Source organism: Enoplosus armatus, chromosome 6 (assembly GCF_043641665.1).
Source record: "Enoplosus armatus isolate fEnoArm2 chromosome 6, fEnoArm2.hap1, whole genome shotgun sequence".
NCBI lineage: Eukaryota > Metazoa > Chordata > Actinopteri > Centrarchiformes > Enoplosidae > Enoplosus > Enoplosus armatus.
In genome coordinates, this window is record NC_092185.1 from 118,834 (window position 1) to 132,474 (window position 13,641).

Here is a 13,641-nt window from a genome sequence, read left to right on the forward strand (position 1 = left end):
CTATGAAAAGTGCCCTAAGATAACTTTGCCACTACATAAATAAAACTGAATTGAATTGAACAGTGTGAACATGATATGAGCTGTAACAGCATGAAACACAGTTGGTATGATGCTGTCAAAGTTCAAAGGGATTTAAAGGCTAATTTCAGTGTAATGTGAAGGTTTAAAGGTTCAGACAGGTGTGTTGTTTTGCTGTTCAGAGTTGAACAGGTTAACAAAGTGCTGGTGTTTATGAAAACAGCAGCTGAAGGCCTCACAGAGTCATTGTTAACCCTTTCAAAGAGGCTTTGTGTGTGTGCTGACTTGGCGCTCTGACACACAAAGCAGTGAGTGACACTCAGGTGTATAAAAGCTGGGAGCTCACACAGGTGTGAAGGCCGTCCACCTCCGTCAGCACAGAGCAGAACGTCAACAACACGCCAACATGTCTGCCACCGACATGAACATGATGAGCAGGGTAAGTCCCAGCATGCATCACTTCTCCCGGACTTCCTTACATAGTGTGAGACAGCTGGAAAACACGTATCTCTGAGTTCAGTGACATTTTTCACCTGAAATGTCACGTCTTTCTGACCTCGGATTTTCACAATTTCTTCAACTATCCCAAAAATGCTTCATCACCAAGCTTCAACTGTTTTCACAACAACAATAATTAAGTGAAAATAGAATTTTAGGTCAATCGTGTCTTTATCATTTCCAGTCAAGTCATTTTTGTTTCTACAACCAAAATCACTAATATTATATTAAGAAGATTTTCCCCAAAGTACCTCACAATCTGAGTAACATATACATATATACATACATATAATTATATACGTACTGTATGTATACATACACATACATTTGTACATACTGTATATACATATACACACGTACATTTGTACATGCTGTACGTACATATACAGATAATTTCCTGGACAATGTGATCTGGTAAAACAGAAAAATGAAGGACACATAAGACAACACAGTTCATCAAGTCCACCTAACTTCCGCAATTAACTGATGATTTTTAATCATTTTAAAGCAGCTGAATATGAAAACGTGAAATGTGTTCACAGAAAAACAAAAATTCCACATAAATGAAGAATAAAGCTTCCAATTATAAATGAACAACAAAATTAAGGCTGAAAGTTTGGGAACACCCACTTTCCGTCAGATCAGATCCAGGTGCTGTATATACTGAACATCTTTGGTCTAAAAGTTTCCTCTTAATGAGTTAAAAGAAACTTGTGATAATCATGTTTGTGTCCGTCATGACTTTAAGACTCAGTTTCTGTTCTGAGAGTCTATGTGAGTCCATGTGAGTCTATGTTTGTGTATGTTAGCGTATGTTAGTGCATTTGAGTCCCTCCTTATGAAACTGTTGGCCATCCCTAAAGCAGGCTTTATGCTTGTGTACTAAGAGGGTTAGGGTTCTAGAGTTAAACTGAAGTTAAAATGAAGTTAAAGAGAAATTAAAGAGAGAAGTTGAATTTTAAGGACAAGTTACAGAGAAATTAGAGGTAAGTTAAACTGCAACTAAAGAAACGTTAAACTGAAGTTAAAGAGAAGTTAAAGAGAAGTTGATCACAAGTTAAACTGAAGTTAAAGAAATCAGTTGATCGGACTTCAATGCTGGACCCATTCCTTTCAAACTAAATCAATTTCAACACATTTGTCAACACATGAATCAACTGTCAAAACACACGAAAAACAGGATGATAGTTTTTGTTATTGATCTGTCAGATATTCAGACTGTTGGGTTATTTTAAGAATCCTTACATCACCTCATTGTTAGCAGAAGTTTTGTGTCACATCATGACACTTAAATAATTAAATAAGTTCATTTTAGAGTAGAACTATCACTGCTATTATTATTATATTGTTATTATTATCCAGCCTGTCTGATAAAAGTCAACATTGACCAATAACATTTATTTATTACATTACACAGAATAAATCTTCACGGAGCAAAATCTGAATCTCTCCAAATTAACAGAAATTGAAAAGTTTTTATAAACATCATGTTGTTGATCAGCTGTTAGATCAGGGGACAGTCAGAGGATTTCCATCATGCACCAAGTCTGAAACATGCAGCTATCTTGATCATCTATGACATCACAGTGTATCAGGATCAAGTGAAACAGAAATCTAACCGGATGTGATAGGTTTATCAGGATGTGGATCATCTGGAACCAGCTGAAAGAGCCTCAGACTCATCAGTCAGTCAAACCTCATCACTATATTTAAATCTGTCTTCTGTCTTGTGGTCAGGTCGTCTTCTACGAGGACAGGAACTTCCAGGGCCGTTCCTACGAGTGCAGCAGCGACTGTGCCGACATGTCGTCCTACCTGAGCAGGTGTCACTCCTGCAGGGTGGAGAGAGGCTGCTTCATGGTCTACGACCGCACCAACTTCATGGGCAACCAGTTCTTCCTGAGGAGGGGCGAGTACTCTGACTACATGAGCATGATGGGAATGAGCGACTGCATCAGGTCCTGCCGCATGATCCCCATGGTAACTACATAACCAGTCACACCACAGCACCGAAGTTTTCTTCACTATATCTGACCAATCACATGGTAGATCTTTATCCTACATTCAGGTCTCACAGAAAATCAGTCCTTATTTGTAAGTGGTAAATGGTCTTTACTTATATAGCGCTTTTCAATCTTAACAGATCAGGTCTCATTCACCTATTCACACACACACACATTCAAACAGCAATGGCAACCAAGCTGCTATACAAGGTGCTAGCCTCCATCAGGAGCAACTTAGGGTTCAGTGTCTGGCTCAGAGACACTTCGACATGTGCTCTACCCTGCTCTACCTCCTGTGAGACAGTGCTAACCACTGCACCACCATGCTGCCCCATTTGTCTCTTAACACACTACAGAGAACAGTTCAGGTGTTCTAATGAATGCTGGCTGATTACTGATTATTGATTATGGATGGTTTCAGCACCGCGGGTCATACAGGATGAAGATCTACGAGAGGGAGAACTTTGGAGGCCAGATGCATGAGCTGATGGACGACTGCGACAACATCATGGATCGTTACCGCATGTCCAACTGCATGTCGTGTCACGTGATGGATGGACACTGGCTGATGTACGAGCAGCCCCACTACAGAGGCAGGATGATGTACATGAGGCCTGGAGAGTACAGGAACTTCATGAACATGGGCATGAGCAACATGAGGTTCATGAGCATGAGACGCATCATGGACTCCTGCTACTAAACACTGTCAACAGCTGAGAAACAATAAAGTTCTGTTTCAGTAAACTTTACTGTCTGTTTCATTAACCACAACGTGAAGAAATACTGTTCATTTTTCAAATAAAGGTGGCCATTAATTATCTGTGCTACATTTTGTCACATAGTAATTTCAGTATGATTCACCACTAATTCATTAATATAACAGGATTACCACTCAATAATACTGTTTATTACTGATTAACTCCAATAACTTTGACTTTTTGACATCATTGTTAAGCTATCATTCACTCAACACTTCCTTAACAGAAGTTTCACAATAAAATCCCTTTTCTGACTTGAGCGAACACACAGCGAGGTGCAAACCAGTGTAAGTCCAAACTTAAAACACGTGGCACAAATATTACAGCTATTCTCCAGTACACCACTCTGCTTTATTCACCAAACGTTTTCAGCCCTCTGTCCATCAGGGTGGTGCTGTTTCCTTATGTACATACAAAACTGTACAGTCATCTTCTTCAATCGTAATATTTACAAATGATTGTCCTTAGTCATTACAAAAACTAAGAAAAATATCTATAACTATAAATACAGAATTTATTATAATCAGCTTTTTATCCCGTCGATGGAAAAATGGTTGGAAATCAGTTTTTCCAATCGAGGCACATAAATTGGATTCTTTCAATCCAATTATCCAGATAAGGTTTAGAAAACCCAGTGTATTTACATCACCTCTTTTACTTAACATTTACTAATGGCCTAAACTAATGTCAAAGTTCATCTATGTGTGTGTGTGTTATCTTATTGTTGATTGGCTTCTGTCAGAATGTATATAAACCCACTCACTGTTTTAATCCCACCCTCAAAACATAGGAGGTAAGCTTCATGGTATTACCCCCAAACCCACAAATTAAAGCAAACATTACCAAAACTTGAAAATAAGTGGCGTCTGGAAGAGCAATGTTTGGTCTGGCAAGATAGTCTTAAAATATAAGGCCCTCCATAATGCCAGAGTGGTCTGTTACTCATCATTAATAGAGAATGAATTGAACACCTCCATCCAAGATCCACTCATTAACGATGAATCCTCCATGCACGCCAAAGTTAGTCACAGAGGTCCATGTGGTTGTGCGCTTGGGCCAGGGCCAACACACACACACACACACACACACACACACACACACACACACACACACACACACACACACACACACACACACACACACACACACACACACACACACACACACACACACACACACACACACACACACACACACACACACACACACACACACACACACACACACACACACACACACACACACACACACACACACACACACACACACACACACACACACACACACACACACACACACACACACACACACACACACACACACACACACACACACACACACACACACACACACACACACACACACACACACACACACACACACACACACACACACACACACACACACACACACACACACACACACACACACACACACACACACGCAGCTCATACCCAATTAAATCTATTGATCAAGCCAGATGAAACCAGTTAGATAAACTTCAAGCATGCCTTAAGGACATAAAACCTGTATGACCTGTTATCTGATGTTAAACTCAGACAAAATTGAAGTTATTGTTCTTGGCCCTGAACACCTCCGAAACACGTTATCTAAAGATATAGTTACTCTAGATGGCATTGCCCTGACCTCCAGCGCTACCATGAGGAACTTCCTTTTTCCACCTCCGTAACATTGAAACATCAGGCACATCCTGTCTCAAACAGATGCAGAAAAATGTGTCCATGCATTTGGAGTCCATGCAGGAAAAGTGGTCATATTTCTCTCATATTAGCCTCTGCGGTGGCTCCCCATAAAATCCAGAATAGAGTTTAAAATCCTTCTCCTCACCTACAAAGCTCTTACTGGTCAGGCACCATCATATCTTAAAGAGCTCATTGTACCCTATTACCCCACTAGAGCACTGCACTCCCAGAATGCAGGGTTCAATTGAATTGAATGGTTCCTAGAACAGGTGCCAGAGCCTTTTCTGCAGCACAGGAACAGGTGTCAGCTGGGCTGAGTAAATTAGTATTTGTGCTGGGCTGCTTCCATAAAGACTTACAGGATGGTGAAGCAAGCAGTGGTCAAAACCGGGAAAGCAGTCCAAAAAGGCAAACAAAACCGACAGAGAGCAGGCAAGAATCAAAGTCCAAAAAGTAAATTCAAAAACACTGGGAACACTGGGGAAACAGGGAGCTAAGACAGGTAACACACAGCAATAACATACAAGGGACAGAGAGGGAAACACACAGACTAAATATAGAAGCAAGGTGAGGATAATGATGATAATGAAGGGCAGGTGAAACTAATCAGGGCAGGTACAGACAATCACACAGGCGGGAAACACACAAAGGCAGGAAGTCAAGTAGTCCGAAACGAGAGGAGAGGTAAGTAACAAAATAACATGAAAAACAAATGACCAAACACACAATCCAGGAAGCACACTGACAAAACTGTAAAGTTCTTCTGTTAAACTTGCTGATTACTCTAAAGTTGTGTTGATTTTTTCTCATTTGAGACAACATTCATGTTCATTCAGTTCAATCATGTGAGTTTGATAGTATTTAGTTTATTTAACAGTTTGTTGGTTTTGTTTATAATTCTGTCTTTTGAAAATAAAGAATTCATGTTTTCTTTCTGATTTCCATTTTAAAGTTAATATTTTTCACAAACAGCAGTGAGATCACTTCAGCCCTGACCTGTTTATTTGTCATCTTTTTAATCTTTATTTAATCACTTGAAAATGTTTCCATATATATTTCTATATATTCATATTTTATTCAAACTAATAAATTCTTCGCTGACATTTAATCTGCTACTGAGTCCAAAACTGAAAAAATTTCCAACAAAATTCTGATACAAAACTTCGACACAAATATTAAAAGAAAGTTTATTTTGGATAATTCGTCTGCTTGTTTCAGAGCAGAAACAGGAAGCTTTATGTTGGGACAAAGTTAAATTGCATGAGGAGTTTTGATGTTTTAAGTTAAATGTTTAAAAAGTCTGTATATATGACTCAGTTGTTTTGTTTTGTCTTCAGGTTTTTGTTCCAGAAAGCGTTGTGGACAGAGTGAACAGAGGATTGAAGGAGACACACAGCTGCTGTCTGTAGCTCTTTGTCTGTAGTTTCTAAGAGAAATGCCGAACACTGAGCATCTCTTTTATGTCGCGCTGCTGGCTCAGGCTGTTTGGACAAAAGGCTTCAGCTGCTCAGGTGCTATAAAGAGCAGCAGCTGCTCCACAGGTAACACACAGCAACCACCACTGACAACAGCAGCAACATCAGCAACCAGAGAGGCAGCATGACTTCCAGCAGCATGAACATGATGAGCAGGGTGAGATCAACAAACAGCAAACACAACATGGAAACCTCTAACTTCTCTTCTCAGATCTTTAAAAATATCTGTTTTTAGATTTCTTTCTCGTAAGTGACTCTTTACTAACGGTTTAAGTTAAGTTTATTGTTGTAGTACAAACATAAAATAACTTGATCAAATAAAAACATTAACATTTTTTTCTCTCTCTTTAGTCACAGTCTTATTTCAGAGTGACTACAGGTCTGTTGTTGTTATTTTCAAAAATACCACCTGTTAGCATGTAAGTGGTACTACATGAGATCCAGGACAGCATTTATGAAAGAAAATAGATTTCCATCCCACAGGAGGAGACAGCTTAGTAATGAGGTAAAGATCATTTTTGATGACATGAGGTAATGAAGTCTTGACAGAAAGTCTTTGGTGCTTAGACTCTACAGGGAGATTTTGTAATCGAGGGGCGACTGTGCAGCAGCAAGATATATCCCCCCATGAGTCCAGACACTGGTGGTGGTGGCTGATGACTCTGCTGAGGCTGATAGGTTGAGGAAATGATGAAGCTGATCAATCTGCAGAGGCTGGGCGGTGATGGGGAGGTGGAGGGCCTACATACCAAAGGCAGAGAAAGAGAATCATATTTAAAAAGACAGCAGCAAGACCATAGGCTAACAACAAAGTTATGTCACGGAGCTGTTGGGTAGATGTGATCAGCTAATGAACAGATGATATGTCAATTGATGCCCCAGACAATGACAGCAGGAAGTTATGAGAAAGGAGTGACAGGCAGGATGAATAATAAATGAGAAAAATAAACTACCGCCTAAGCATGCAAAAGAGTAGTCTTCCTGACTGAACTTTCGCTAGACTAATTATCAGTGCATGAATGAATAGAGGAGAGTGTTACTGTATTATAAGATATATATATATATTATAATGTTGATTACAATTCTGCATCTTTGTAAAAAAAGAGAGAAATATATTTATAGTGCAAAACACCAGTCAGATTCAGTCAGTTAGCTCTCCAGGTGGGAGTTTTTGTTGTTTCAGTCTGATGGAAAGATGTATCTTTATGTATCATGTTTCCTCCTGTGGTCTCTGTCCCATGGTCAGGTCGTCTTCTACGAGGACAGGAACTTCCAGGGCCGTTCCTACGAGTGCAGCAGCGACTGTGCCGACATGTCGTCCTACCTGAGCAGGTGTCACTCCTGCAGGGTGGAGAGAGGCTGCTTCATGGTCTACGACCGCACCAACTTCATGGGCAACCAGTTCTTCCTGAGGAGGGGCGAGTACTCTGACTACATGAGCATGATGGGAATGAGCGACTGCATCAGGTCCTGCCGCATGATCCCCATGGTAACCACACAACCAATCACAGCACAGCACCGAAATCTTCTTCATCACTGTGTATCAGTTTGGACTACATCTGACCAATCACATGTTAGATCTTTATCCTATATTCAGGTCTTGCAGGAAATCAGTCCTTATTTGTCTCTTAACACACCACAGAGAACAGTTCAGGTGTTCTAATGAATGCTGACTGATTACTGATTATTGATTATGGATGGTTTCAGCACCGCGGGTCATACAGGATGAAGATCTACGAGAGGGAGAACTTTGGAGGCCAGATGCACGAGCTGATGGACGATTGCGACAACATCATGGATCGTTACCGCATGTCCAACTGCATGTCGTGTCACGTGATGGACGGACACTGGCTGATGTACGAGCAGCCCCACTACAGAGGCAGGATGATGTACATGAGGCCTGGAGAGTACAGGAACTTCATGAACATGGGCATGAGCAACATGAGGTTCATGAGCATGCGACGCATCATGGACTCTTACTATTAGACCATGGAAACACTGAGAATATATCAATAAACTTCTGTCTGACTTGAAAATGTACAGCCTGGTGTGTTGGATAAACACTGAACTTTGTTGTTTATTTTCAATGATATTTTCTTTTTTTATGCCAAATGAGCATGAAAGAAAAAAATATAATTTTAGAATTACTTTTTGGTCCATCGAAGCCTGCGAAATGCAGCCAGGCATACCACGACCACAACCAAAGAGACCCCATGGAAGATACAAAGATAGTAACATGCATTAGTGGGACATGAATGAGTACAGATGGAGAGGGAGAGGAGGAGAGAGGAGCTCAGGGTTATCCTTATCAACGTCCACATGAATATTAAAATCACCTACGATACTGACTTTGTCTGTTTTAAGGACTAAACCTGATAAAAACTCTGAGAATTCAGATAAAAATTGAGAGTATGGACCTGGAGCGACCTCCATTTTTATTAAGTTGTTATTAATGACTCCTCTCCTGTTCACTTTTGATTGAATTCATTTAAGTGGTTGGGGGGCAGACAAAGTCATTATGGGGTTATGGGTGGGTAACTGCTCTAATGGAAGCACAGAGAAGCGTGTAGGACTGCAACTCTGCCTCCTGGTCTGGAACCTGGGTTGTCACGGTTTTGGTTCACTAATAAAGTCGGTCAGATTTCTAGATATGAACAAACATTTATAAAAACACAGCCATTGACTTTGGAAGATCAGCATCACTCCCACCCTACCAGACCGCTGTCAAAGGTCAGGGAATAGACATAATTGAAAGTACCTTGGTACATTCATTGACAAGAAACTTAACTTTGATCTGAACACTGCGGCAATCTGTAAGAAAGGCCAGAAAATACTATATTTCCTACAGAGGCTTAATTTCCTTGACTAAATGAATGGCGCTATTTTATAGATCTTTAATTGAGTCAGTTTGAACCTTTTCACTAGGATCCTGTTATGGCAACCTGAATGTCCAAAAAAAAAAAAAGACTGGGTAACATCTTAAGGTGGCCATCAGTTCCTAATCAGACATCTTTTATTGACAGGATCGGTTTTAGGGAGCCCAGACCCCCCTCTCTCTAAGGCATTTGATCTTCTCCCTTCAGGGTTCCCAGGTGCTATAGATTTAAATGTTACTTGGTCCCTGCAATAAACATGCTTAAAGAGGACCTATTGTGCTTTTCCTTATTTTCTGTCATATACATAGTGTTACAATGTTGGATATTCCTATTAAACGTTAATAAAGTTGCCAAATAATGAGGAAAACATATGTAAAAGTAATCCCTGTGAGCCAAAAGCTCAGTCTGCAGACTGCTCAGAACGCTCCCTTCACTTTTCGTATCTACTTCACTTTTCTTCAGATGGGCACAGCAGTGACAGCACGCCCACGAAGAAGAAGACAAAAGAAAACAAAGCACGGCCACGAAATAGAGGGCCGCTCATCCCCCCCTCAGTCTGTCTGAGTTGTTGGGCTGCTCTGCTCAGGACGGCTCTTTACTGCTACTCAGGTTTTTCAGTGTCTCACACAAAGAGCATTTTTTGTAGTGAAGGAAAGTAGGTAGGTAGGAGGTTGTTTCTTGATGGACAGATGGCTTTACTTGTTGCTAAAGTCATCGTTAACTACTGCTAACTAGCTGCCATGTGCTAGTTAGATGTGCATCTTAGACTTAGACTTTTTATTAATCCCACAGCGGGGAAATTTACACGTCACAGCAGCAAAGACAGAAAGGTGCAGAAACACACAGCAGACAGCAGAATTAGAAGTATTTTTTTTAAAAAGAAACAACAATATACAAATAATACATACAGATATAAAAAATATGGGGGACAAAATGAATACATACACAGAAAAATATAAAGTATGTACAAATTGTGCAGATTTATGTGCAGTTAAACAGTCTTATAGTCGTAGGAATGAACGACCTGCGGTAGCGCTCCTTCTTACACCGTGGGTGTAACAGTCTGCTACTAAAGGAGCTGCTCAGGGCCCCCACAGTCTCGTGCAGGGGGTGAGAGGTGTTGTCCATGATGGATGTCAGCTTGGCTAACATCCTCTTCTCTCCCACCTCCTCAATGGAGTCCAGCGGGCAGTCCAGAACAGAGCCGGCTCGCCTAATCAGTCTATTGAGCCTCCTCCTGTCCCTGTCCATGCTGCCCCCCCCCCCAGCAAACCACAGCATAGAAGATAGCCGAAGCTACCACAGTGTCATAAAAAGTCCGGAGCAGTTTCCTGCACACACCGAAGGACCTCAGCCTCCTCAGCAGGTGGAGGCGGCTTTGACCCTTCTTGTACAGGGCCTGAGTGTGGTCAGACCAGTCCAGTTTATTGTTCAGGAGAACACCCAGGAATTTGTAGTTCTCCACCACCTCAATGTCCAAACCCTGGATGTTCACCGGTGTGATGCTGGATGACTTCCTCCTGAAGTCAATCATCATCTCCTTCGTCTTGCTGGCGTTGATGTGAAGCTGGTTGAGCTCACACCAGCTGACAAAGTCGCTGATGACCTCCCTGTATTCCAGGTCGTTCCCCTCAGACACACATCCAACGATGGCAGTGTCGTCAGAGAACTTCTGGATGTGACAGCTGACAGTGTTGTATCTGAAGTCTGAGGTGTAGAGGGTGAAGAGGGATGGAGAGAGAACCGTACCCTGGGGGGCCCCCGTGCTGCAGACCACCACATCAGACACACAGTCCCGGAGCCTCACATAATGTGGTCTGTTGGTGAGGTAGTCAATTGTCCATGAAGCCAGGTGACGGTCCACTCCTGCTCCCTCCAACTTCACCCTCAGCAGTGCTGGCTGGATGGTGTTGAAGGCACTGGAGAAGTCAAAGAACATAATCCTCACAATGCTTCCAGTGTTTTCCATGTGGGAAAGGGATCTGTGTAGTAGGTATTTCCGATTCCAGGACGTTAAGCAAACTGGAGGGTGTCCAGCGTTGTGCTCACCAGGGGTCGGAGGTGTCTGAGGATGATCCTCTCCATGGTCTTCATAAGGTGAGAGGTCAGGGCGACAGGCCTGTAGTGGTTGAGTTCCCTGGGGTGCGCCGTTTTTGGTACTGGGACCACGCAAGAAGTCTTCCCCAGGGCCGGGACTTTCTCCAGACTGAGGCTCATGTTGAACATATGCATGACCACCCCACAGAGCTGGGCTGCACAATCCTTGAGCAGTCTGGGGCTGATTCCGTCCGGCCCCGAGGCCTTTCTCACCTTGATGGATCTCAGCTCCCTTCTCACCTGGTCCGCTGTTGAGGAGAGGGGCGTGGGGGGTGACAGGAGGGGTGGGGTAGGGGGAGTTGTGGATTGGTGACAGTCTGGTGTTAATAAGGAAGGGGACGAGCAGGGGGGTGGAGTGGAGGGCAGCTTGAGGAGGTGTGAAGAGGGGGCAGGATAGATGGGGGAGGGAGACTTTTTCTGTTGAAAAACAGGTTTAGTTGGTTAGCCCAGTCCCTGTCTCCACTGTCCTGGTGTCTCCCCTCACCTTTTCCATGTCCAGAGATCTTCTTAAATCCTCTCCAGACATCCCTGGTGTTATTCTGCCCCAGATGTTCCTCCAGTTTCCTCCTGTAGCTCTCCTTGCCCTTCCTTATTTGTTGCCGGAGCTGCTTCTGGATGCTCCGCAGCTGCTCTTTGTCCCCCGACCTAAAGGCCCTCTTCTTCTCATTCAGCAGGGCCTTAATGTCAGGGGTCACCCAGGGTTTGTTGTTGGGAAAACACTGTACCTTCTTGGAAGGCACCGTATTCTCCACACAGAAGTTGATATAGTCCGTAATGCAGTGGGTCAAACTGTCAATGTCCTCCCCATGAGGGCTGCAGAGTGCTTCCCAGTCTGTTGTTTCAAAGCAGTCCCTGAGCCTTGCACTGGCCTCCTCAGACCACACCATCACTGACCTCTCCACAGGTGGGTGTTTATTCACCAGGGGGGTGTAGTCCGGACGGAGGTGAACGAGGTTGTGATCAGATCGGCCAAGCGGGGGGAGGGGGAGTGAGGTGTATGCATCCTTGGTGTTTGCATACAGTAGGTCCAGAGTTTTATTGTCCCTGGTGTGGCATTTCACATATTGGGTGAAGGTGGGGAGAGTAGCAGACAGGGTAGTGTGATTGAAGTCACCGGAGATGAGGAGGAGGGCTTCGGGGTGCCGAGTCTGTAGCTGAGAGACGACAGTGTGGATGAGCTCGCAGTCTGCAGCAGTATCGGCCGATGGAGGGATGTACACAGTTACGGCAATAACATGTGAGAACTCCCTCGGGAGGTAGTATGGCCGAATATCAACAGCTAGCAGTTCAATGTCTCTGGTGCAGCGCTGCTCCTTGACGCTGATGTGTCCCGGGTTGCACCATCTCTCGTTTACAAACATAGCAACACCCCCGCCCTTCTTCTTCCAGGGTTGCGTTTGAGGTTTGAGTCCGGGGAAAGTTCATTCATCCACGTCTCGGTGAAGCACATGAGACTGCACTCACGATACTCCCTCTGAAGCCGAGTTAGCACCGCTAGCTCGTCCATCTTGTTGGGGAGCGATCTTACGTTCCCCATGATGACAGACGGTATACATGGTTTATACCGTCTTTTCCGCTCCCAACGCTTTATTCCAGCTCTGCAGCCTCTCCTCCTTCTCTTTATCTCCGCGGGGATGTCCGGTCTCTCTACGCTGAGAAGCGGTGTGCGGCTCAGGGCTAACAGCTGATCCCGAGTGTAAACAATGGATCCGTGAATGAATGAGTTTCCCGAGGCAGAGTCCAAAAGTCCGAAAAACAGCAAGAGGCAAACTACTAATGTCACCAGATGAACATCCATAGTTGCGTACTTGCTGAGGGGTCTGTGTATATGAAAATAAATTACACAAAAAGTACACAAAAAACACACTTAAGAGTAAAAAAAAAGATCAAAAGTTACAGAGCTGCTGTAACAGGCTGCCACCAGCGTAGCGCCATTTAGCAATCTAGCAATCCTTTTGGCCATAGATATATATCTATATCTATGCTCTTAGTTAGCTGACTCTAACCATCTGGCTCTCGGCGCCCAGGACTGAAAACCTCCTCCCAGCGGTCCAAAGCTCCGGTGCTGGCGGTGTAAACACCAACTCTCCCCTGGTGCTCAGAGCGAACTGAGCTAACAGTTAGCAGCAGTTAGCAGTTACTTTCTAAAGCTTTCTGTCCATCAGGAAACTCCATAAATCACAGAGAGTTGAGGCAGAGCAGCCAGAAGACAT

General features: G+C 43.3%; 2 protein-coding genes across 4 annotated transcripts; both read left to right on the forward strand.

Moving 5' to 3' along the window:
* The first annotated feature begins 397 nt into the window (after nt 1–397).
* LOC139286530 (gamma-crystallin M3-like) lies at nt 398–3,219 on the forward strand. 2 transcript variants are annotated; one of them, XM_070907354.1, is made up of 3 exons: nt 398–427; nt 2,248–2,496; nt 2,941–3,219. In XM_070907354.1, exons 1-3 carry the CDS (start codon nt 425–427, stop codon nt 3,217–3,219), a joined length of 531 nt encoding a protein of 176 aa, XP_070763455.1. In that variant the 5' UTR covers nt 398–424. The 2 variants fall into 2 exon arrangements, with proteins under 2 accessions (XP_070763455.1, XP_070763454.1); XM_070907353.1 differs by having other exon boundaries at nt 425–457; nt 2,254–2,496.
* Nucleotides 3,220–6,579: 3,360 nt separating this feature from the next.
* Nucleotides 6,580–8,478, forward strand: LOC139286528 (gamma-crystallin M2-like). Of its 2 annotated transcripts, none has more exons than XM_070907352.1 (3): nt 6,580–6,612; nt 7,702–7,944; nt 8,163–8,478. In XM_070907352.1, exons 1-3 carry the CDS (start codon nt 6,580–6,582, stop codon nt 8,439–8,441), a joined length of 555 nt encoding a protein of 184 aa, XP_070763453.1. In that variant the 3' UTR covers nt 8,442–8,478. The 2 variants fall into 2 exon arrangements, with proteins under 2 accessions (XP_070763453.1, XP_070763452.1); XM_070907351.1 differs by lacking the exon at nt 6,580–6,612 and adding an exon at nt 6,896–6,960.
* The last annotated feature ends 5,163 nt before the right edge of the window (nt 8,479–13,641 follow it).

What these genes read in the sequence shown, in the direction of transcription:
- LOC139286530 (XM_070907353.1), top strand. Translation starts at nt 425, where the DNA reads ATGTCTGCCACCGACATGAACATGATGAGCAGG. An exon ending in ACATGAACATGATGAGCAGG is followed by an intron (nt 458 to 2,253) that starts GTAAGTCCCAGC and finishes TCTTGTGGTCAG; the next exon opens with GTCGTCTTCTACGAGGACAG. An exon ending in CCTGCCGCATGATCCCCATG is followed by an intron (nt 2,497 to 2,940) that starts GTAACTACATAA and finishes GGATGGTTTCAG; the next exon opens with CACCGCGGGTCATACAGGAT.
- LOC139286528 (XM_070907351.1), top strand. Translation starts at nt 6,910, where the DNA reads ATGAAAGAAAATAGATTTCCATCCCACAGGAGGAGACAGCTTAGTAAT. An exon ending in GGAGACAGCTTAGTAATGAG is followed by an intron (nt 6,961 to 7,701) that starts GTAAAGATCATT and finishes TCCCATGGTCAG; the next exon opens with GTCGTCTTCTACGAGGACAG. An exon ending in CCTGCCGCATGATCCCCATG is followed by an intron (nt 7,945 to 8,162) that starts GTAACCACACAA and finishes GGATGGTTTCAG; the next exon opens with CACCGCGGGTCATACAGGAT.